Here is a 25,579-nt window from a genome sequence, read left to right as displayed (position 1 = left end):
CACAACAGAGGGCGGCTCTGTCCTCCGCCTCCCTGCACGTTTCTGAGAGCAGACCGGGCCAGCCATTCATCCAGCGTTTGCTGAAAGTGCAGCATTCCCGTCTTAGCCCTCGGAGAGCAGCGATGTTTTCCTGCAGAGCGGCCTGGCAGAGGTGTGGGCCTTTGGCACGGAGAGCAGCCTACAGGTTGCCCCGGGATGGTGAGTTTCATCCGCCCGCCAAAAAAGCATTAATACAGAACAAAAAAAAAAGGTGTTTAATCCCCTTTTCCACGCGGTCTCTGTGTGAGAATGTGAGGTTTGTCTGTGTTCCACGGGTCGCATATGGTGTGTGTGCGGTGAAAAGGTACACTCTGTCCTCGCTGCATCCACTAACTGCAGGATGGACATGGCTGCGCTGCGATGTGAAGGTCATCTTGGCGTTTTTGACAGATTTTTGTGGCACACTTTAGACCCTCGTTTCTTTTTTAAAAAGAGTGCCTTGTTTGACTGGAGGTTCAATTAGCTCCTTGTGGAGATAAAGGTGCACACTTTGAGCCCGGGTTGAAGTATTTCATAATGCAGCTTATCACACAGTTGTGTACTGTATCCTCCTCTGTCAGGGTATTAAGCAGGCTGCCAGATCAGAGCTGTAACCGGCTGTTTGCCAGTTTGTTTCCAGACTTAAAACATGACATTCATCAGTTTAACCCGGGATAACACGGGCCAAATCTCTCAAACTGAATCAGAAGGACGAGATGAAGTGTAACCTCTGAAGTGTCTGTCATTTAAAGATTCCTCGTCGACTTTAACATGAATTTAAAGAGCATTCACTTTTATATATGACCTTCACTGCACTGGGTGAGCATGCAAACATGGTCGCCGCTGTCAGTCACGTGGTGTGTAGGGGTGTGACGTGAATGTATAGAGTCAATAGGAGGGGCTGCACGAGCTCCTTTTACCTCCAGTTGTTAAAAAAAACCCTGCGCCACGAGCCGGTCGGTGGCCGCTTGGACGATGACGTCACTTTGTGTTACCGTGGACGAGGAAAGGAAACACCTGAACTGTGCGTGTCAGAGATGAAAATAAGAAATAATTTAGTTTTCACTTCTGTCCTCACTTGAGATGTTTTGTGACGTCATGGTTCTCTTCCTCGGACCTGCAGTGTTTAATTATCATTGAACCTGATAAGCAGAATGTTTTAATTAAAGGTGAATCAGTTTGTGATCTAAACGCGTTAAATCGCTGGATTGAATGACTTGTTTATAACAGCAATCTTTAAAACAGTCAGTTATCAGTCAGTGAGATGCAAGAAAGGAGACTGTCTATAATCCTAACCCTACAGACACGCCACACATCCTGAGCGTTTTCTTTGTTTGATTATTGAATTTGTAAGTTTTGATCCTTTCTGTTATCTATTATTTTTGCTTTTAATGATTTTGATTTTTTTTTTTATGCTGTTGCAAATATTTTCTGTAAGGCTCTTTGGGTCTGTACCATGTTTTAGTAACTATTTTGCCCATCCCTTAAAGAGGACATTTTAAACCTCTTCTCCACCTTTTCAAACAGTCCCCTGTGGTCTAAATGAAACATGTGTACTGTGCTTTGGTCAAAATATAACATGAATCAAAAACCAGCTCTCTCAGAACGCTCCATTTTGGTGTGTGTGTCTCTTTAAATGCAATGATGCTGCATTCATGTGCTGCTCAGGTTTCCGATTTGGGAAATCGTTCTTCCGACTTCAGTGTGTTCACATGATATCACAAGTCGGAAAGTTGTAACAATAGCACAAAAACGTTGATGCTTTGAAGATGATCAGTGAAATGTTTCTGTTAAAAGTGATGTTTGAGCAAAAAGTTGATGTGCAATACTTGACGATTATGATAAAGTCGGGCACCTCATTCTTTTCCAAGTTGTTGTTTCGAGCAGGTGTTCATGTGCATTTTACAACTCGGAAACTCCTTTTTTTTCTGATTTGTCAAACACCACATGAATACAGCATGACCCCCCCCCCCCCCCAAGTTTTCCCAGTAGACATCACTCCTCTTGGAAATGCACAAAAGTTTTGCTGTACGCTGGGTGGAGTCCAGGGGTGCATTCCAATTGTCTTTTTTGCTTAGGAGGTTTGCTAACTGAGTGAAATGAATGTTTAAGTGATAAGAGCTGTTCCATTTCTCCCAAAACTAAGGAAAGGTGGGTCAATGCTTCCTTCATAACCTCCTTTAGCATAGGATACGCTGGACCATCCTTTAAGAAAGGAGATGAGATATGCCGTCCCACAATTCCTTTCAGCCACAACATTTAAAGCGACTCACGCACCAGACCATTCAGGGAAATGAAAGATGAGCTGAAAAGTGACACAGATCATGTAAGGGATGAAGGGATAAGGGACGCTTTTAGCCAGATGATGATTATTCAACATTTTTTAGATGCACTTTTACTGGTCCATTTTCAGAACGTTGTAGTTTCACCACGGCAGACCCACGTCATTAACCTCCACCGTCGCATAATTACGTTTCCTATTGGAAATGTGGTCGGATTGTCAGAGCAACGAGATCGCCTTTCCCTCAGTCCTTTATGAATTCTCCTAACATCTTTCCTTGACCTCATGACATTTTCCCCGGGGTTTAAGGTAAAGTGGATAGTGAAAGGAGATAGGAGGGACAATCCAAATGCACCCCATGGGTGGAGATATCAGGATCCCACTTTTTTTTTACCAGAATCCCACTGTGACATCACAAGGAGAGCACATTTTAAACGGAGCATTTTTCTCTGTGTTGTAAGACTTATGCAGACCACAAACAAAGAACTGGATGGATTTATTTCACATTTTGTGGGTCAGTAGACACTCAGGATACCAAAATAAATGTTCAAAAACACTGTACAAGATGATGTCCCCTTTTAATAAGTTAATATTTTAGTCGACAAAAACTGCAAAGAGCCTCTCAGAGCTTCTGAAATCCTGAGGGATGTCTTTGTTTACTGTTTTCACGACCAAATGAAAAACCGAGAGCTTAAAAAATCACTCTGCAAACCACGGGAAGTTTTCTGTAGTTTTTGTATACATGTGAGGAGGGCTTGTGTTATTGAACCTCGTCCTGGCTGCTCCTCTTCATCAGGCTGCTTCAGGGAACGTCTTTTAGGATTCTGTTTCAGCAGCCCAAACCTCACCTCAACTTTATTTAAATAGCACTTTAACACAACATAGTTGATCCAAAGTGCTGAACATTGCAGATAGTAGAAAGCAACATAAAGGAAAGAACAAGTGAGGGTTAAGTCCTGTGTAACACAAGACTAATGGAGCCATGGATTTTGTGCTTGACGGGTTATTGAGTATAAATATGTCTTAAACCTAAAGTGAGGCGGCACCTTCACATGCCATGGAGCCTGTAAAGAGATTACATCAGAAATGTCCTCTGTGATGAGACTTTAGCAGGACCCCAGACCTTGATGTCGTAGCCGTCCTCCTCTCCAGTGGTCCCACTTAAGAAGAGGAGGGTATCAGTCTCTAATCCGGTGACTTCCTGACCTTGGCTCCGTCCACTGGTCATGAAATTTCACCACCTTATCCCCCCAACTCAACAAGACATGATCCGATTAGCCAGTATAAATAACAGGGCTGTAGGGAGTCACGGTGTAAGCCCTGAACTCTGGATTAGATCCTGAGAATATGAAGAGTTTAATACCCTCAGCACCTGACATGGCCGCGCTGCAGCTGCTTGTTCAGAGGAACGTCAACATGTTGCTAAGATGGAAATGCTCTTTAACACGGTTAAATAAAAATCTGGCCAGAGACTTTCACACATTAACAGCTGAACGTGCAGCACAAACTTTACTGACTGGTTTAAGCTGTTTGCAGAGCATGTTGAAAACTGTTGGCATAAAACCCGGGCTGTCTTTAATTTCAGAGGTGTGGAAGTTATCACCTTGTAGGCATCAAACAAGCGCTGACATGCATCATTCTGACAATCTAACTCTTAACACTGAAAGGGGACAGTTTCTGAAAAATCCACTTATTCTTCAGGTATCGATTATTTCACATTACTTCATCGACCTAAGTATTCACACAATAAGGATATCAAAACATTCAATATTTATTAAACCTTTCTGTAACATGGCACTTATAGCATTGCTCTTCAAGAAGGGTTATAGTGATAGTTTGGATGTGCTTTTTTTTTTTAAGTTCACTTTGTCCATGGTAGCCACATACTTCCTCTCCATCAAGTCAGTAAAGTAGTCCTGGATGGAAAGTATTTACCATTTCACAGAAGCCTTCACCCTCAACAATAGCAAGGGGCCTCATGTCCTTAACAATCATTGAGACAATGCTGTTCATATACACACTAGCCTCCTGGCGATCGGCGACTAGCTTTCTGATGCATTACCGCCACCACTAGACTGGAGTGTGGGACAATCTAGTTGTTTGGGAGTTGCATGTCGACAAATTTATGTGGTCGACATGCGACCACATAAGTCTTACAACACAGAAAAATGCTCTGTTTCTATTCTCTCAATTTGTGATGTCACAATCTGGATTCTGATTTAAAAAAATAAATAAATTAAAAACTCCCCTCTCCTGGTATCTCCACCCAGGGACTCTGGATGACATCACTCCATCCAGGAAAACTCAAGGGGGGCTCATTACATTTAAAGAGACACACACACACCAAACAGAGCGTTCTGAGAGAGCTGGTTTATACAGGGTCACAAACCTCCTCTGGTGCTTAATTCATGTTATATTTTGACCAAAGCACAGCACAGATGTTTCATTTAGACCACAGAGGACTGTTTGAAAAGGTGGAGAAGAGGGAGAATATGTCCTCTTTAAAATCCAGTTGTAGATGGAGTCACGAGCCTGACGGTGCCTCCTCACCAGAGAGCTGCTCTTTAAGCATCACTCTTCTTGATGCATCCAAGTCCATTCAGGGGCAAAGTGTGGAAACATGGAGGCAAAGCAAAAAAAAACTTTATCTTTCCTCAGGATGTGTGTCTGTGTTTTCTTTAATAACTGCTTTTATTGAGTGAGAGATTAATCACTAAGTAATTCAGTGTGTGTGTGGAAGCGCTGTGCTCAGAAAGAGCGTCTCCACAAATGAAGCATGTTTGATCGATAAGGGAACCTCGTCTAATGAATCAGAGGAACAATACATTTTAAATAGTTTAAGAGTCACAAAAAATGTATTGAGGTATTTGTAAAAGCTCTAACGTGTCCTCCTCCCCTCCAGCTGTGCAGCAGCGGCAGATGTCGTCGGTCCCCGGTGGCCCTGGGGTGGAGAACATCGTCTACACCCTGCTGTGTGGAGGAGCCCTTGTGGCCTCTGTGTCGTATGTAAGTAGTTTTTCTTTCCTTATAAACATGTTTCAAGCAGCGCCACGATGCTGACGATGTCACTAGGCAACCAGGGGAGACGTGTGGGTCATGTTAGCGTTGTTTCATTGTAATTGTGGAAAGATAATCACTAAAGGCCCTGACACACCGAGGAGGTCGTCGGTCAGTGAGTGGTCGTCGGCCCTCGTCTGCCTTTTTTTTTTTTTTTTGCTTTGGTCAGAGGAATCTCTCTGATTGGCTGTTCAGAGGTTTCATTTCTCTCCAGCTCTCCTCTCAGGTTCTGTAAAGCCCCTTGAGCATGCCGCTGTAGTGTCCATGCTTTCACCCATTAGTGTGGTTTCTCCTTATTTGTCTCCTCAGCCTCTTCTTTTCTTTTTCCACTAAAAGACCAAGAGCTGAGAGCTGCCATTTTTAACTTTTTATCAGACATTATTCTCCATTAGTAGACTACCTATAATACGAGTGGTGACCGACAGCGGTGTGAAAATGGTCTTCTCGTATCATAACAGACTACTGCCCCATCTATGTTTAACTTGTTAACAATCTGCTCTGTAAAATATCTGTGATCTAAATCTTTAGTTTGAGGACAGAAAAATAAGATTTCCCTCTTTCTCTCTTTACAGACGTACAGTACCTTGTCCTCAGACCACTCCAGGTTCAATGAACGTGTTGCAGAAATCAAGGCCAGACCCAAGGCGGAGTGGGTCCCCAAACCGTGGCCACCTAAGAGTAAGTTTTGCTCCACCCCTCATTGCGTGTTTTTAACCCTCCGCTCAGGTTTCATGTTTTTAAGATTTGAGGCTCCAAAGCTAACTTGTTACATCAGGTTATTTCTTCTTTTCCTTTTTAATCAGCTGTTCGGTTGACAGCTTGACCAGACGTGTTTTATGTTGTGTCCGTCCGTCCTATCCTTCTGACAGTAACGCATTAGAAATATAATAGAGTTATTGTAGTTATAATAAATAATACCTGTAAAAGATGCATTGTCACCATGGTAACTCATGCTGAACACCTGACCTGTTTGGAGCAGATCATCCTGTATGAAACTCTGCCTACTTACAATCAGATCTCCTGAACTCAGAGCAGGACCCCCGCTGGCCTGCGCTTACGCTGCTCCAGGACTAACCGGGCCTGAGCACGGTGACCTCATGGAGGGTGCCCATACAGAAATGCTCTTATTGAATGAGAACTGACCAAATGATTTTTCATACAAACTAAAAAAGGGATCTGAAGCGTGTTTTATTGACGGCTCACTTGTAACCACTGACAACGCTCCAGATGTGAAAGGATGATTTAATGAACCGTCATGTGGAGGAACAAACGGCGCTGAGTCTGATCTGTGTGAGGTCAGAGTGAACAGCTCCCACACACACACACACACACACACACACACACAGCAGCTGCAAAATAAAAAACCTTCTCAGTGAGTGAAACAAAGCTTGTTAATGCTTACATCAATATACAGTGGGTACGGAAAGTATTCAGACCCCTTTACATTTTTCACTCTTTGTTTCATTGCAGCCATTTGCTAAAATCAAAAAAGTTCATTTTATTTCTCATTAATGTGCACTCAGCACCCCATCTTGACAGAAAAAAAACAGAAATGTAGAAATTTTTGCAAATTTATTAAAAAAGAAAAACTGAAATATCACATGGTCATAAGTATTCAGACCCTTTGCTGGGACACTCATATTTAACTCACATGCTGTCCATTTCTTCTGATCCTCCTTGAGATGGTTCTGCTCCTTCATTGGAGTCCAGCTGTGTTTAATTAAACTGATTGGACTTGATCAGGAAAGGCACACACCTGTCTATATAAGACCTTACAGCTCACAGTGCATGTCAGAGCAAATGAGAATCATGAGGTCGAAGGAACTGCCCAAGGAGCTCAGAGACAGAATTGTAGATAGGCACAGATCTGGCCAAGGTTACAAAAGAATTTCTGCAGCACTCAAGGTTCCTAAGAGCACAGTGGCCTCCATAATCCTTAAATGGAAGAAGTTTGGGATGACCAGAACTCTTCCTAGACCTGGCCGTCCAGCCAAACTGAGCAATCGTGGGAGAAGAGCCTTGGTGAGAGAGGTAAAGAAGAACCCAAAGATCACTGTGGCTGAGCTCCAGAGATGCAGTAGGGAGATGGGAGAAAGTTCCACAAAGTCAGCTATCACTGCAGCCCTCCTCCAGTCGGGGCTTTATGGCAGAGTGGCCCGACGGAAGCCTCTCCTCAGTGCAAGACATATGAAAGCCTGCATAGAGTTTGCCAAAAAACACAGGAAGGTTTCCCAGACTATGAGAGAGAAGATTCTCTGCTCTGATGAGACCAAGATTGAACTTTTTGGCTTTAATTCTAAGCGGTATGTGTGGAGAAAACCAGGCACTGCTCATCACCTGCCCAATACAATCCCAACAGTGAAACATGGTGGTGGCAGCATCATGCTATGGGGGTGTTTTTCAGCTGCAGGGACAGGACGACTGGTTGCAATTGAAGGAAAGATGAATGCGGCCAAGTACAGAGATATCCTGGAAGAAAACCTCTTCCAGAGTGCTCAGGACCTCAGACGGGGCCGACGGTTCACCTTCCAACAAGACAATGCCCCTAAGCACACAGCTAAAATAACAAAGGAGTGGCTTCGGAACAACTCTGTGACCATTCTTGACTGGCCCAGCCAGAGCCCTGACCTAAACCCAATTGAGCATCTCTGGAGAGACCTGAAAATGGCTGTCCACCAATGTTCATCATCCAACCTGACAGAACTGGAGAGGATCTGCAAGGAAGAATGGCAGAGGATCCCCAAATCCAGGTGTGAAAAACTTGTTGCATCATTCCCAAGAAGACTCATGGCTGTACTAGCTCAAAAGGGTGCTTCTACTCAATACTGAGCAAAGGGTCTGAATACTTATGACCATGTGATATTTCAGTTTTTCTTTTTTTAATAAATTTGCAAAAATTTCTACATTTCTGTTTTTTTTCTGTCAAGATGGGGTGCTGAGTGTACATTAATGAGAAATAAAATGAACTTTTTTGATTTTAGCAAATGGCTGCAATGAAACAAAGAGTGAAAAATGTAAAGGGGTCTGAATACTTTCCGTACCCACTGTATCTTAGGCCCCGTGTCCACTGGCCGTTTTTTCCAGCAAGGTGCTAGCTGTGCGATCAGAAGCGTTTGTGCGCTGTGGAGAAGAGCTGCATGTCCATCCTGTCTCCATGACAACAGTCTGTTGACAACGGCCGCTGTATGACCAACAATGCTCCGTTTATTTCCCAATCAGACACGGCGCGAGGACTATGTGAGTACAGAATTATGGAGAATATCTAATATCTGGAAAAAGAGTGACGGTGACGTCAACAGCGCCTTTCTAAAAAGTGCAAAGATATTCAACTTGAGCGGCCGCACAAAAAAGGAGTGCTCAGAAAAAGAAGGCTTGGCGCTGCGCTTTTTTTCTCTAGGCGGTCACTTTCTGCTGCCAACGCTCTACTCATTGAAAACAACTGTTGGACACGGGGCTTTAAATTTACCACCATTTTCAATCTACAGGAAAATAAATGCTTCTTCTTATTCTGCTGTTTTATATCTGACCGATGTTTGAGAGAGAGATTATTTAGAGGTTCAGACTGAAGGAAGATGTTCACCTGTAGTCTAGATATAATGATCGTCATCGATTCTGATGCTTCACATCATTTCAAAAACCCACTTTATGTAAAAAAAAAAAAAAAAGCAAGCTTGGATTATCAAGAGATTTAGTGGAAAAAATACAATAAAAATCTGAGTGCAGAAACAAATAAAGATATTTCTACACAATTCAAACGTACCGTCCTTACGCTGATTAAAGGTTTCTCTGTGATTTTGTAGCTTCTTGTTCAGTTTTTAGATCCATTCAAACATGATTTTACCAAAAAACATGTATCTCCAAAGGCTCAGCTAGGAGCGGCCACTTGCAGGTTGTCACCACATTTCACACTAACAAACAAAACGGGACATTATGATGTAATCAACAAACGTAACTCTTTCTGTTGCAAAATGAAGTTGGACTCGTGTTATTATAATTTTTATTTTAGATTAATTTAAAGAGAATTATGTAAAAAGAAAAACACACAGTCTGTTTTAAGAGTTAAAGGTGTGAAGGGGCTGCACCCGAACTGGCTGCATCCGTCCTCGTTTGTTTCTTTTGTTTATTCAAGAAGAGTAATGCACATGTACAGCCAGGTAAACAACAAACAATATCACAATGTAAAAAAACACATTCAATAATAAAACATCATACAGGAAAGTACAAATGGAAGACAGTACTATACAGAATATAAAATAAACCAATAAAGACACATGCATAAATAATGAATTCATTATTTGAATAGAGGGGGAAAGGTTTTATAATAATTCAGACATTTGTTAAATTTTTTTTATTGTTAATTAAAAGGAGTGATTTCAGTAGGGACTTCAACTCTAGATTACAAATTTGATCCAATTAATCCATTCTCGTTTGGTTTGATTTGGAGGCGCAGGTGAAGTGATGTTTAATTTTGCACAGCATTGTGGGTGTTAAAATACAATTCATTTCCTGAAAGGATGCATCCATACTGCAAAAACTCTGAAGTCAGTATCCATGCTGAAATGTTCAGTCTACTGAGGTGGACACAAATGATGAGTGACTACGTGTGTCTGTGCTTCACTGTGAGCAAAAAGATCAACATCATCAAGTTCACCTTGCACAAAGGATTGTGGGAAAGTCTGAGATTATCCCCTTCTTATTTCAGGAGTGAATGAACGTCACTGACCACACACACACACACACACACACACACATACACTGTCTTGGTGCTGCTGGAGCGCTCAGCCTGGTCAACAGTCAAACCATTTTAAATGTTTTGGTAACAACCAGCTCTGCTGCCGGCCTCTTTCAGAAATAGAACAGGACTCATCATCATCATCGTATAGACGACGTCTGCCTCTGGGAGCGGATACCAATTTCTCAGTGATTCTGTTGAAGCCAGCAGTTGGTGTTTAAGCACTTCCCTTTTCATTTCCTGTTCCGTTAACTCTGTAATGTCTTGGTTTGTCACATTTCTTGGAGTTCTGCCTGATCACTTGTTTCTGTGAGTCCCATTTAAAAAGCAGAATATAAGTTAAACTGCGGCTTAGTGCTGGGTGTTTCCCACAACCCCAAGGTACGATTATATCCCGATACAGAGGCCCCGATAAGATACATATTGTGATATATATTGATTATGGATACTGACCTCGTCCTACACAGAAATCACTACAACAGCTGTTCTTTACTGTTGAGAATAACAGCAGAGGCATATTAAGCACCACACTTCAGTTAGTCCCCTTCAAAATAAAAGCACCACACTTCAGTTAGTCCCCTTCAAAAAAAAGCACCACATTTCAGTTTGTTTCCCTTCAAAATAAAAGCATCACTCTTCAGTTAGTCCCCTTGAAAATAAAAGCACCAGACTTCAGTTTGTCCACCTTCAAAATAAAAGCACCACATTTCAGTTTGTCCCCCTTCAAAATAAAGCACCACATTTCAGTTTGTTTCCCTTCAAAATAAAAGCACCACATTTCAGTTTGTTAACCTTCAAAATAAAAGCACGAGATGATGTCTCACTGTTTGCAAGGGGAAACTGAAATTCACAGAAAATAGAAGTAAATATTTAACATTTGCAGTGTGAACATCGAGCGTGTGATCATGGGAGATGCAATGTGAGATTTCTCGCTCGTGTGCTGTTAGGACACGGTGTCAGAAACTGTACGGACTGGATTCTCTGGACATTTTGAGTTCTGAGTTTATAGAAACGGTTTGACACATGCTTTCAGACCACAGAGCAGCAGCATTGATTCAGCCAGTGTAATATTTTTTTCTGTTTGAAAAGTTTGTCGCCCTTGCTGTGGTTAAATTCCTAATCCACATTTGGAACAGATCTGCCTGATGGTTCATATTGGTCAGCCTGATCGCTGATGTGAGCTTCCCCAGTCTCTCTGAAATGTCCTCTGGCTCTGATTTAATCTGTCTGATGGTTTGTTTGTTCAGGCTAACCGTCTGTGGTAGATAAGTGAGATGAGTTTATTTGATCCAGTCAAGCGTAATGAAGAGAGTAAACAGATTTCCAGCAGCAGCACACTCGCTGTGTACAGTCGCTGATGATGGAGGCAGATAAACCCAATGTTTGAACGTCTCTGTGTACGCAGTGTCGGGCTCTCTGCTGGAAGTCACACCGTGGACTGAGCTCTAACAAATCTTTGAATTCTGAGGGCTTTATTATAAAACTTTATATTTTTCAGGAGGTGGATTCCTCTTTTGTCCAGTGGAAAACACTGATTCTTTTTTAGAAACCCTCACATGCTTTCAAAAACAGCAAAAACCCCAGTTAGATTCTAAATGTCAGAGGGATTATGGAGACGAATCTGCAGATAGCGCTCACATTTTTTGGTATTGCCGTGTCTTGGTAACACTTCTGCAGGGAGATATTTGATATCCGGGTCTCTCTGCGCCAGCCTCAAAGGGACACTGGATGACTTACTGGTTATTTTTCAACGCCTCAGGTTGCAGCTTGGCAGCAACGTTAAAAGCCGTCTTTCCACGTTCCTAACCCTCTGTAGTTTTTAAAGTGACCCAGTTTTGAGATCTGGATGGGTATGCTCCCCAGACGATAAACTTTGTTGGATTTATGGAGAATATCGTAAGTGTTCAAATCCGCAAATGTGATCAGCCGTAGCCTTTCTGAAAACAGATCTGCTGGTGTTCGCATAATGATCGTTTAATTCTCTAAAAATAAAGAACTGATTGATAGAGCATTAAAGTTCAGATTTATTTGTTCGGAGATTAAGCATTCTGGTTTGATTTGCCACACTGGCCTCAGGAGAATCTGTCTGCAGAACACCATTGTAGGGACGGCTGTGGCTCAGTGGTAGAGTCAGTTGTCTCTCAACCAGAAGGTCAAGGGTTCAATCCCCAGCTCCTGCAGACACTCAACCCCAAGCTGCTCCCGCTGCTTCTTTAGTGGTGTGTGAATGTGATCGGTAACTGATGGTCACTTCACACAGCAGCCTCTACCATCAGTGTGTGAATGTGTAGGTGTGACCTGCGGTGAGAAAGAGCTTTGAGTAGTCAGAAGATTAGAAAACAAATATACAAGCAAAAATCACTGTCACCTTTAAGATGTGAAGCAGAAGAAATGACACAATAAGCAGAAAGTCAAATATTGACCGCTCTCTTCTTTCTGCTGAAAAATAAGAATATATAAACTGTTTAAAGAACCTTTGGAGTGTCGCGGAGATGTTTGACATGTACATCTGTCTGTGCTTGAATTAAAACAGGATGTTTTTGCATCTGTTCTTTGATATCCTCTTTATCTAAATCATCTTTGAATGGTTTATGTAACCACTTAGCTTTGGTGCCTCAAATTCCAGGGTTTTAAAAATATTTGAAAAGCTTCAAGAAATGACTTTGAAATAAGTGAAATAAGACCGAAGTAGAAAGTGTTGGAACATTTTGATTGCACACTTCTCAGGATCAAATAGAAATGAATGATGAAGTTGTTCCAGTAAATGGAGCTGTTAAAGTTGTGTGGACTCAAACATTCTGCTGACACTGTGTCTCCATGTGAAACTCACTCTGATGTTTTCTGTTTTACAGGTCAGGATGAAGAAGAGGGTAAGTGATGTCATCACGCTGTCACTCATCATCACGGCCTGAATGCTCTCTGAAATGTCACACTGACTCTAAAGGAAATGATGGCATGATTGTCTCTGATCATTTCACTGTCTCGCACTAATCACGGCCCGTTTCTACCGCTCATGGATCCAAAAGTAGACGACCAGCTGAGGGAAGGAAAGAAGCAAATTACAGCATGTAGAAATTCAGATCATTAAGATACTAACAGCAAATCATATTTGTGAATCAGACCCTCAGTTTGAATTTCGGTTCAACGTCTTTATTTCTACTCATCCTGTGTCTGTATTTGTAGATGAGACCTGCAGGGATGTGAGTCTGAACGTGTGTGTGTGTGTGTGTGTGTGTCATTAAGCTTGGCTGTACTTGACCAATGAGATCTGTCCTCTGACGTGAACTCACTCTCCTGATTTTACCCAAGTAGAGAATTAGCCCCTCCTCGGACACCACTCAGCCCCTCCTCTCTCTCCCTCACTCTTCATTGTGTTCTTCATCATGAGGTTAGCATTCGTCGGCTAGCCTTTAAGAAATCTTATTTGCATAAATCAGTTGAAGACGTCTGTGCTCGTCTTTGGACAAACTGCTAACTGTATTCCTAGTCGTCCCCTGACGAGAGGCAGTCCACATCCATCTCTGATTCACGTTCACAGCCTCGGTGCTTAAATGTGAAATGATGTGTTTTTTTTTTAAAGCTAAATTTCTCTAACTCTTTGTGTCTTTACTCTTTTCAGTGTAATGCTAAAGCTAAGGTCCTCTGTGGCCGCTCGGATATTCGTCCTAGAACTGGACTCTTTGGATCTGAACCCCCCCTCTTCTCCTTTCCTCCTCTTCCCTACTGCTAAGAACGAAAACCATTCACCTTCTGGTCCTAAAACCTGTGGACATTTTCTGTGAAGGACACTCAGTCTGCGCTGCTGTCTTCTCTTTGACCTCTTGGTGCTAAATGTTAACGTGTAAACTCTGTGCCGAGGATAAATGGACTTAAAAGATTTTCCTTTCTGCTGATGGACTCTTTGTGTTCTGAGCGTTACACTTCTGTTTTTACGGGGGGCATTAGCCAGGTGGTCAACTGATTTCAATCGAGCGTCCGTGCTAACACGTTAGCATGCACTACTGTGAGTGATAATGATCCATCAGCGTGACCCAAAGAGCTGCCATCTCCGTGATGTTGATGATCAATAGTCTCAAACAGAACTCAAACTGCTGCAAACGGTCCAAACTGCACTCAATCTTTGGCGACCTTTATGTCGTCAGAGTTTGAGTTTATCCAGCGTTTCAGAGTCTCTACATCTGTCCCAGATCCCGGGTTTCCCTTCAGGCCGACATATTGGCGAGCGGCCTGTTTGTTAGTAAACAATATAATTAGCAAAACAACAAGCTTAAAGATTAGGATGAGATCAGAGCCACCTGCTTTAATCCTGATCCACAATCCCTGAGTCTTGATCTACAATCCTGATCCACAATCCCTGAGTCTTGATCTACAATCCTGATCCACAATCCCTGAGTCCTGATCCACAATCCCTGAGTCCTGATCCACAATCACTGAGGCTGTTAGGTTGTGCCCCATGTATGGAGGCTGTAGTCCTCCAAGACGGTGGCCCGGGTTCAAATCCGACCTGTAGTTCCTTGCCCGCGTGTCGTCCCCCACTCTTTGTGGCGGGTGGCTGTAGTCCAGGCCGGTGAAACCCTCTGCTCCTCCTCATCCTCAGAGTTATCCCATCTTTCTAACACAGTCACCATGACAACCGTATTTTACTGACGGACGTCCCACCAACTAGAAGCTTCTTCAGGTGTTAACTTCTTCATATGTTGGAACTATCTCTGCTGGTGCAACACCTAAAATGTAAGCAGAGCGTGAACTCCGACCTTTGACCTCCCCCGAGAGCTGCTGACACAAGACGCTGCTCCTGAAGTTAAAATGTCCAACTTAACTTTGTGATTTGGTGTGAAAGAAATGAAATCTAAACTCAGAAGCTTCAGACGGAAAATAATTTCATAAAGGATGTTCAGTGTAAGGATGAATTATCTCAAACTGAAGTGTTAGCATTGAGCTAATTATTATCACATGCTATTATCACTCCCAGTAGTCGACGCTCGGAGTCAAAGTTGATCACCAGGCCGGCCCCCCGCAGCTCTGTGTGTTTTTGAATGTGGAACAAATGATGCAAAGAATCTCAGTTAAAGATTAAAGAGACGCACAACCGACCGGAGCGCTCTCAGTGTGTGTCCCTGTAAGACTGTCTTTCAGAGCTCCAGATTACTGATAGCTTGTTAATTTGATGGTAAGAACAAAGATTCAACTTCACCCCCCTTTTCTCCCGCACTCCTGCCCCTCCCCTCCCCTCCCCTCACCCCTCCTCTACCTCACGTCTTTGTCATGTTCCTCCCTGTCTTTGAGTTTGCATGCAGCTTGTGTAGTAAACATGTCGCCTCTGGGTTTCTTCAGATGATTTATACACCGAGGGTGCGTGGTAAGGCTCGGGGGCTTTTGTCAGAAAGTAGGACGTCTGGATCGACCTGCTGGAAAAATTATGAGCTGTTGGCAGCTGTGTTTCCATCCAACTGTTTGTGATGCACTATAAAAGTAGCAGACATGTGTCCGACAGGGCGATTAAAGATATAGGGAGGTCTAAAAGGTCAATACGATAATACTTTTAGATGTGTTTCAAATAATGCAAGAGCTTTAAACACACAGTTAATGAATTCCACCACCAGGGGGCTCTCAGTCAAAACGATAACAAAAACATTGAGGTTGGTGGGAAATCATTGGTGGGAGTGATTCTCTGCTTCTCTCTGAACTGCCTGAATCCATTCTAACTCTCCCACAGCACGGAAGAGCTCTGTCTCTCTTTTAAAGTGACGGTAACCTACCTCACTGCTCTAACATTTAACACTGCTTTTAACTTCACAGAACATCCTTCTTAAATCCACATAAATATATTTTAGAACTGAACTTATACAATGAAATCTCTAAAACAAAAATGATATACTTCTTATTTATTTACTTTAACATGTAACCTACACAACCTGAGGAAGAGAATATGTTTACAGACGAGTAAATGTATGTATCGGAGTGTAATTAACATGACGTGTTACGACAAGCCGTATCTTAAAAGTGACCCTCTCCTTCCTCACTCCCAATGATTAAACACACAAACAACAAATTCACAGTTCAGTGAGCTATTTATTTGGCAAACACAAAATATGAATTAAACTTCAAGGAGAGCACCGGCAAAATTATAAACAAAACATCAAAGTCGAACCCAAACTACCTTACCTCAAATAAAGAAAAGAAAATACAGGCATCTGACTCCTAACAGGAGAAAAGATTTAAGAAAGAAAAAGGCTACTCTCTCCTACAGAATAAGAAATGTACAACATAAACAATAATCTCAATACATAAACAATCTCTCAATGTCACACAATGTCTCTCACTGGAGGTCAGGAAAAAGCAGGGCCCCGTAGGTGTCCTCCAATCAGGACGCAGCAACAGCTTCCCTCCACTCAGAGGCTGGCGTGCACCATCCGGGTTTCTCCAAAGGGGGGTGGACACCTGAAACACAGAACACAAAGACTGACGCACAAACAAACACAGAAACACAAAGACAGACCCAAATAATAACAGTCCTACTATTCTGACTTAGTCACAAGACGTCCCGTTACAAATACAGAATGATGGATTTCTCTGCCTTTGATAACTGTTTGAAGTATTTGAGGTGATGTAAGAACTCAAAATAAAAATAACAGACTTAGTCCATTTTTAATGAATTTAGATATTTTAGTGTAAACATTGTCTTAAAATGCTACATAGCTCATCAAAGAAAGTTTTTAAATGGAGCGTTTCTGCTCTCAAATGAACATTTAGGGTTGTGAGATTTCACCAGTTTATTGAAAAGTGTAATAATGTTGCAGTGTTTTAGTTCTGAGCCGCAGAATTCAGAAAAAGTATTTCTAAATCTTTGTCAATAAATTAAAGTTTAAGAATTTTAAAACCAAAACATTTCTAAAAATAACCGTAGAGGGACCGCTCCCAATCAGGTGTCTCCATGTTTAATCTAACAAGTCCAGTTTATTGATGAGCTGCATAAACATTTAATGAAGGAGACAGTTTACAGGACTTCATGAACACTGTGCAGCCGCTCACAGCTGAACATTCCTGCAGGCGGAGTACTTGCATGTTCCATTTTTATTCTAATATAAATGTTAATAAGAGTCTGCGCTTTCCTCAAAAACATCTTCATGTGTAATAAAACATGTTCCAGTTTCTCTCTGTGGTTTAAACATTTGGATGGAAACACAGCGACTGAGAATATCCCAACCAGCTTTTAAAACTCTGCTTTTTAAACGCTACAAATCTTGCTTTTGTAAGATTTTAATTTTTGCCTGATTGAGCTTCTTACATGCAGAGTGTCGAACTGTGTGTCGAGGAAAACAAAAAAAAAAACACAGTTGCTTCATCTGTCATGAATATTGTTTGGGTGGCGGGGGGGGGGGGAGAGAGGCTTCTGGCTGCTTTCTGTGAGTCAAACCAAAAACTGTGCCTCATTCTCTTGGTCTGTTTTGGTTTGTTGTGTGTTCCAGGTGGCGAGGAGGAGGAGGCGGTAGAGGCTGCAGCCGAGGAGGCCAGTGAAGAGGCCGAGGCTGCTGAGGTTGAGGAGGTGGCTGCAGCTGCCGACGGCGAGGCGGGGACTGTAGTCGAGGCGGTTTCTGAGGCTGCTGAGGTGGTCGCTGAGGCCGCTGAGGTTGTTGAAGAGGTGGCCGAGTTCGTCGTGGAGGCTGCGCAGGAAGTGGAGGCGGTTGCGGAGGAAGTGGCCGACGCAGCCAAAGCTGTCAAGGAGGCCGCCGAGGCTGTCACAGAACCCGAGGCTGTCGCAGAACCAGCCGCGGTCGCCGAGGAACCAGAAAGCAACGGTACGACTTCTTCACCTGAGGACGAGTCCTCTGAAGAATGAGGTTCTACACATTCACTGCAGGGAGCACACACACTCTCTCTTCTCTAAAAACAACTTTAACTCAAGAGCTGCAGGTCTTTCTCCTTCCTCACAACACTGGCAACAGATAAACCCGTAACTCACAGCCTCTTATCTCGAACCACTAGCTGCTTCTCCTCAGGGTTCATCTTTTTACTGATCATTCTCCTTGTCTTCCTAGAGCTGTATATTTTCTCTTTATTTATGGGAGTGGGAATTCACGTTAACACGAAGTGAGACTTTTTCTGGTGTGCAGAATGTGTGTTTGATGTGTTTATTTGTCAGCTCATTTTGAAGCCTAGAGGTGTTTAAAAACCAGCAGCGTCCTCGTGGTCGCCCGCTGCACACCACAGTGAGACTTTTCCTAAGCGGCAGTGAGGTCATAACGTGACACTCATATGCAGTTATGGGTGAAATAAATGTGATCACACTGTATATACCAACATTACACATCAGTCCGCTAACGACTAAAAACCTGCTCTCCTGCAAAAATACTCAAAGTTTTATCAACCACACACAGAGTCCACTTAAAGAGACCGTTTGTTTTTATGAAGCCCTAATGCTTTTTGAAGATTTGACTAAGCGCTGTATTTCCTTCATATAAACCTCTAATGTTGTACCAGGTTGATGCTGTCGCACAGTTGTTTTTTTTATCCTCCAACAACATGAGCCTGTGTACAAACTCTGTAACTGCTGCAGTGTGTTATCTCCCTTAAACTGTGAGTGATGTGGAACTGTCAGAAATCATAAATCAGAGAAAATACCGAGGTGATTCAAGACATTTGTGATCATATTTTTATTTTGCTTATAACTGAATAATGAGCACTGTGAACAATTGACGCTAATTCATCGAGCCATACAATAAAGATTTGATCAAACCAGAAAGGTTTACTGCCGTCTTTGATTGTCTGATTTGGTCTTTTTACTCTGAACTTTTTGAAATTAATTGAACAGTTCTAGCTTCTTAATCCGGTTTAAAGGTTAGTTATTCACAAGCGGCTCTATCTGCCAGGTTTGCTCACACATTTGAGGAATGCGACTCTGATCTTCCTGAGTTGCTCGTACACCTCACAGCAAGCGCTCAGGAGGCGGGACATGACGCAGAAAGAACCAGAAAAAGCTAGAAGAAGCAATAAAGTCTGACTATGACACGTAAAATATATATATATATATATATATATATATATATATATGTGTGTGTGTGTGTGTGTGTGTGTAATAATGCTCAATGTAGTTAGACACATTCAACAAGAGAGCAGAGAAGAACATACAGGCGAACAGAAACCCTGATGAAGCCGTCACGCCCATACGGCCTATGGTCATGCACCGGTTGCAGGATATAAACGTCACAACCTCCTCGCTGCTTGCTTGCTGTGAACGGTCCTGAATATTTCCTGCAGCGTTCACTCCTCAGGTCACACGGACTTCTCGTGGAAAATTTACAACATTCAGAGTAAAGTCGGCGTTATAAATCTAGCTTTCACACGTTCAGCTCACCCGAATATATGTTTTCAGGAGTTGATTTGAAGTGTGAAAACCCTGATAGAAATCCTGGTACCATGTGGAATCAAACCTGACCGAGCAGACGGGTCATTAAACTGGACACTGATCAGCCTTAAGTAGCTTTAGTGGTGGTAAAGTTAATCCAGACCCAGTTCCCAGAGAAGGTGATGACATTCCCTGAGCTGTGGTCTTATGTGATCCCAGACACAACAGTGTTTGGTTTTCAGACGTACCTGGTGTGGCCAATACTCTAAGGTCAGACCAGTAGAAGTAACACGAGACGATTAGTTTTTGCTTCAAATTTGGTCGGACTCCCACTTCCATATTGTGTTTTCACATTTTGATCAGTGCCACTCTGTTCTTAAGGCTGAATCTACCTTACATGAATACTGTTGATCATACGTTTTGAAACCAGATAAGACTGAAGAGTTGTGTTTTCACTATAAACTATTCAAACTGGTAAATGATGTGTCTTGGCAAAGCATCTCGCAGTCCATTCTGTCTTCTCACATGGACATACTTCTTATGGAACTGCACTGATGTCCACAGAAACTAACAAAGCTCTCCTGTGTTGTTTCTCTTAATCTTCTTATACAACTGGGCGTCGTCTGCATGAAGGTCACAATCACCCAATATCTCTCTGCCACTAAATCCTCTATTCCTAGTAGGGTCTCACGAATTCCCAAAAGTTGCCTTGGCTAACCATCTCAAGTTGTTTTAAGTTTAATGTGGATTTTTCTTTTCACTTTTTTGGATGGCTGGATTTTGTGTTGCAGTGCTGCTGGCAGCTGCTTCTACTCTAGAGTTGCCGAAGATAGTCGAAGCAAAAGAAGACTTGGCACCAGCTGTTGAAGACGCCAAAGAGGAAGAGATATCTGTCCCAGAGGAAGTTGCACCAGTAGTAGAGGAAGCTGCTGCACCAGTGGAAATTGCCCCAGTGGTGGAAGAGGCTCCTGCACCAGTAGAGGTTGCACCAGTTGCTGAAGAGGCTCCTGCACCAGTAGAGGTTGCACCAGTTGCTGAAGAGGCTCCTGCACCAGTAGAGGTTGCTGAAGAGGCTCCTGCACCAGTAGAGGTTGCTGAAGAGGCTCCTGCACCAGTAGAGGTTCCTGAAGAGGCTCCTGCACCAGTAGAGGTTGCACCAGTTGCTGAAGAGGCTCCTGCACCAGTAGAGGTTGCTGAAGAGGCTCCTGCACCAGTAGAGGTTGCTGAAGAGGCTCCTGCACCAGTAGAGGTTGCTGAAGAGGCGGTTGCACCAGTTGCTGAAGAGGCTCCTGCACCAGTAGAGGTTGCACCAGTTGCTGAAGAGGCTCCTCCACCAGTAGAGGTTGCTGAAGAGGCTCCTGCACCAGTAGAGGTTGCTGAAGAGGCTCCTGCACCAGTAGAGGTTGCTGAAGAGGCGGTTGCACCAGTTGCTGAAGAGGCTCCTGCACCAGTAGAGGTTGCACCAGTTGCAGAAGAGGCCCCTGCACCAGTAGAAGAGGCCCCTGCACCAGTAGAAGAGGCCCCTGCACCAGTAGAAGAGGCCCCTGCACCAGTTAGGGAAGCCCTTGAGGCAGCAGTAGAGCCTGAAGTCACCTCGGCTCTAGCTGAAGAACCTGTTACCACCACTGATGTTGAAGAGGTCTCCGTAGCTCCCCCTGTGGTGGAAGAGACCCCTTCAGCCCCTGTGGAGGCTCAGGCAGAAGCTCCTAAGAGGGAGTACATCGTTGTGGTCCTGGAAGGTTCACCCAAGTCTGACAGCCGGCCTAAGGTTCTCGGAGTTGGTCCCATGACTGGCAGAATCATCCCAGCTCCAGATGAAGACGACGCCCCTTCTTCTGAGGTATCTAAACTTTGTTAGACTGATCAAAGGTAACCCAGCTGTTGCTTTCCTCATATTTCATCTTCTTCTGGTAGATCTCAATAGAGCCTGACTGATATGGGATGTTGAAAACAAATACCTACAGTAACAAATCATTGATTTTTTTAGTCAGAATACATTTTGTAATGGGTACATTTTAGAGTCTGACAGACTTTGACTAACCTTGTGTATTTCTGAGCTGGGATGACAGTTGATCTCTCATGAGCACTTTGATCCCACTGAGACATCATACTCACGAGGCTGCTAAATTGTCAAACAATTTACATGTGCTCCGCTACATGTGCTGAGGTTAGTGCATCCTGTAGAGTCTGAGCTCACTTTGCTTAATAAATGATATGATACTACCATTTCTATGTTGCCCTAAACATTGTTTTCTGCTCAGTAAACAAGTGTTGTTTCTGTGCAGATTAGGTGTGTAATGGTTCAGAGGTGGGGTCATAGTTCAATAAGCAGAACTGGCACAAGTGCAGGTTACAGTTAGTTAGATGTTATGTTCTTAAAATCTACCTGTGAGTCGGTACAGCCTGTAGTGAATTAAAGGCTTTATGTGAGTTTTTGATCCAGTAGATGTCGCCCTTGAGCACCAGCATGAAACCAAAACAAGTTGCGCTGCATTGTTGTGTTAGCATGCTAATGCTAGCGATCTTTATTATGCTGGTATCTTCACACTGCATGTAAATTTACCTGAAATGAGCGTGATCTAGAAACACTGTTAAGCAGTGAGTACAGTATGTTATTCTTCTTTTCTCTAGTCCCTCAATTAAACAACTTTTATACACGAGGGGAGGAGTCAGCCAGCCGTCCGGGCGATGTAAACAAAGTGAAGATAGGACTCTGAAAACTCTGAAAACATCACAGACAGTGGGACTCGGGTGTTACACCCATTGTAGACAGTCATGACTCACAGAGTTATTTTCAGAGGATATACTTGATTTCTATTCCATTTAAGTGTGAAAAATCACATAAAGCCTTTAAACATGAAACATGATGCAAAATAAAAAGCTGCTCAGAAATGAACATCTCCTGATATGAAATAAAAACAGGTTATAGGACAAAATAAGATGTATCATATTAACGATGAGTCTGTGAGGTGACTCTGCTGCTCTTAAAGGTTCATCATGTTCTCTCTGATCATTCGGTTGTTCAAACTCGGTCACCGCTTATGTAAGTCAGTGAGAGGATCACAGACTGGTTTCTGTGACCACGGGATGGGACGGTTAGAGCCGGACATCAGAAGAACAACTGATGGATTCAAAGATTAGGAGCAACAAACTGAGTAAAGGACAAGATGACATCGGGGCGCCCGTAGCCAAGCGGTTGGTGCGGACGCCCCATGTGCGGAGCCTTTGGGCCTCCAGGCGGGCGACCCTGGGTTCGGGTCCGGCCTGTGGCTCCGTTCCCCCTCTCTCTGTCTACGATTTCTGACTCTTATCAACTGTCCTGCCTCTCAAAATGGAGAAAAATAAACCTTTAAAAAATGAGAAGATGACATCACATCAAAGTGAGTTTTAAGAAGTGATTTGAAAGACGTGATTCTGCACGCCTGCTCTCCTCGGGGAGGCATGCACTTCTTCTAGCTCAGACGTGTCATCCTGCTATACTGCTCTTCTTCTGAGTTTGTAGTTTAATACCATTTAGCTAACAGGTACGAGCATTAACGTCACCATGTGTGACTGCCCTTTTCGGCTTGACCTCTGAGCCGCGAGGGTTCTGGACAAATACAGTTACACCACTCTTAAAGACTCATCGCCAGTATCAGCTGATACCAAACGCTCTATCTGTCAGGCTCTATGAGTAACAGTGATATGAGTAGAGAAGTAGACAGATCTGCTTGTTTGAATAAATTTGGTCTTTTTTGAAAATTGGTCTAACTTGGATTTTAAACTTTGCTGTTCAGGGTAGGCGACGTCTTCTTAGGATGCAAATGCAGTAGTTCCAATCAAGGTACTGAGCCTTTGATTATTATACTCTGCTGGTTCAGTAGGCCGTTGTTTCAGATGTGCTTTACATAAAATAAAAAATATGCAGCATCACTTTCCTTTACATCCACATCAGGTCAAACTGCTGAAGACATATTGTCATGTTTTCACCTCCAGGATATCTGACGTCTGTGTTTGTCTCCCGTTACAGTGAACGGCTCCTGAGTGAAGACGTCGTCCTGCAGAAGAAGAGGATGTGCCTTTCTCCAACACTTTCATCCATTAAAAACACAGACTAAGATTCCTCTCAACTCTAGAGATCAACTGCTGCCCATCTCTGTGACACTCCGTCTTGACTCCGTAGTTGTTTCAGATCTGTGGTTGATCTTTTTTTAAAAACCTTCAAAAACTTCCCTGAATTTCAACCTGTATACTGCTGAGGACAAAACTGAGCCACCTGTGCAGTTACCTGTTTCTCCTTCTGTGTTTAAAAACCAATCCAGTGGATTTCCTCAGCACTTCTCCCCCGATCATGTGACATGAACCTTCAGTGTTATCTCTCAGAGCAGAGGGGCGCTTCTAAAGCCACCAGCAATCTTACCCAGCACCCGACCTCAGGTTTTCTTCTTCTGCTCGTCTCAGTGTGAAAACAAAGAGCTGGAAACGATCGCTGTACTTTAGTACTTTCTGCAGAAACACCTCGAGCTCACTGCTCTTTAGCGTAGCCACGTAGCTACCTCAGTTTTCCTCGTGTTTTCAGCCTAAATGACCCGACCGACCTCTTCTTGATGCTATAACCGTGTTACAGACTTCAATATGCACATACCGGTAGATCTTTTTAAAACCTTTAAAGCATGTTTCTATTTTTGGCCTCTCTAAGTTTATGTTACAGACGCTTGTGAATGTGAAACACGCTTCAAAGAGAGCTGTGCATCATCTCCATTTTCAGTGTTTAGTTACCTTCTCAGGCCAGTTTCCTCTCCACTCTCAACATGAAGTCAGTTATGGTCAAAGTTATAAAACTCTTTCCTTGACTACATTCATTGATGTTCACCAAGGAAGGAACACAAAGCTCTTTATATTTAAATCTGTACATTTCAGTGTCATGGTTCAGGGAGGACGGCTTGATGTTCTTCCTCTCAAATAGCTCTTCTTTGCCGGTCACACCTGTGTGGACATCTAGCTGAAAGGCTTGCAGGAAGTAGGACACGTGGTGACACTGATGTGATGTGACATGTGTGTGTTTGGAGGTGTTGCAGTATGTCTGAAGACTCCAGTGTGAGGCGCTCGTCCTCTCTTCCCCTCTCAGTCTTCATCATCTCCACTGTCTCTCTCCTGTCTTTGTCAGCTTGGTGTACAGACTTGAGATCACAAGAGGGAGCGACTGAAGTGGAGTGTTGGAATGTATTTTAGAAAAAGGGATTGAGATTGAGAGAACGACACTCTTGTTTGTTTCCTCGGTGCTCCCGGACAGGTTTCTGTTAGAGGATGTGAGTGAATGAGCTTTGAATGGACAAAGATCAGGAACTGTGACCGTTTCACATTTTACTGTTTTACCTGTTTTTGCAAAATAAAAAAAGGGATTAAATGTGATTTGTCTTCTGGTGTTTGTTCTCCCCCCCCCCCCCCCCCAGAAAACACTTGACTCCCTGTCTCATCCTATAACAGGGTGATCAAAATGTTCAAAACAATACAATCTTAGATTTTTAATGCTAAATGGACTTGAGCTTGTATATTTTTTTCTTCTCTGGAGGAGGTTAGTCGTGGTCTATTAAAATTCACAGATCGGCAAATACTTACACACCGACTTTTCTCTGGTCCCTTGGGTGTTCCATAGAGATATGAAAGTTAGCTGGGGATTGAACCCTCAACCTACCAGTTCAGAGATGACTGACTGAGCCACAGCAGCCCCTTATTCTTCCTCCTCTTTCTCCTTCTCCCTCCTTTACCTCCTCTGGCTCCTACCCCTTTTTCTCCCCTTTCTCAATCTCCTCTACCTCCTGGTATTGTGGCTCGGTCTCCCTTCACATCTCTTGCTCAGAGGGCTCACAAACGTTAACCCACAGCAGCGGCTCAAAATGTGCACATTTTGCTATGACAGTAGGAAACCTCCCTAAGGGGCCCCATCTGATCGCGCTCACTGTCGTTGCACTGCTAAGCGTTGCATCATTATTGATGAGACACCAAAGTTTGTCAATGTAAGTCAGCAGAGAAAAATGAAGAGGAATTATCCGTCTGTAGGAGAGAAAAAAGAAAGAGGAGGAAGCATCGGGACAGTGGCAGAGAGGATGGTGATGAACGCCAGTCAAAGGGCCCTCCAATTAATTTTTGCCTAAGGCCCCAACAG

General features: G+C 43.2%; 1 protein-coding gene across 4 annotated transcripts; it reads left to right on the top strand.

Moving 5' to 3' along the window:
• Positions 1-24,825, top strand: mgarpa (mitochondria localized glutamic acid rich protein a). 4 transcript variants are annotated; one of them, XM_065958383.1, is made up of 9 exons: positions 1-198; positions 5,202-5,305; positions 5,929-6,034; positions 12,941-12,958; positions 17,558-17,887; positions 20,226-20,932; positions 20,975-21,274; positions 23,211-23,257; positions 23,444-24,825. In XM_065958383.1, the coding sequence occupies exons 1-8, from the start codon at positions 123-125 to the stop codon at positions 23,244-23,246; spliced, it is 1,677 nt and encodes a 558-aa protein (XP_065814455.1). In that variant the 5' UTR covers positions 1-122; the 3' UTR covers positions 23,247-23,257; positions 23,444-24,825. The 4 variants fall into 4 exon arrangements, with proteins under 4 accessions (XP_065814455.1, XP_020503441.1, XP_020503444.1 ...); XM_020647785.3 differs by having other exon boundaries at positions 20,226-21,274; XM_020647788.3 differs by lacking the exon at positions 23,211-23,257 and having other exon boundaries at positions 2-198; positions 20,226-21,274.
• The last annotated feature ends 754 nt before the right edge of the window (positions 24,826-25,579 follow it).

This window comes from Labrus bergylta, chromosome 9 (genome assembly GCF_963930695.1).
Source record: "Labrus bergylta chromosome 9, fLabBer1.1, whole genome shotgun sequence".
NCBI classification, from domain to species: Eukaryota; Metazoa; Chordata; class Actinopteri; order Labriformes; family Labridae; genus Labrus; species Labrus bergylta.
Note: the sequence above shows the minus strand (reverse complement) of the source record. Positions and strands in the feature narration are given on the sequence as shown.

What these genes read in the sequence shown, in the direction of transcription:
- mgarpa (XM_020647785.3), top strand. Translation starts at nt 123, where the DNA reads ATGTTTTCCTGCAGAGCGGCCTGGCAGAGGTGTGGGCCTTTGGCACGG. An exon ending in CTACAGGTTGCCCCGGGATG is followed by an intron (nt 199 to 5,201) that starts GTGAGTTTCATC and finishes CCTCCCCTCCAG; the next exon opens with CTGTGCAGCAGCGGCAGATG. An exon ending in ACGACGCCCCTTCTTCTGAG is followed by an intron (nt 21,275 to 23,210) that starts GTATCTAAACTT and finishes TTTGCTGTTCAG; the next exon opens with GGTAGGCGACGTCTTCTTAG.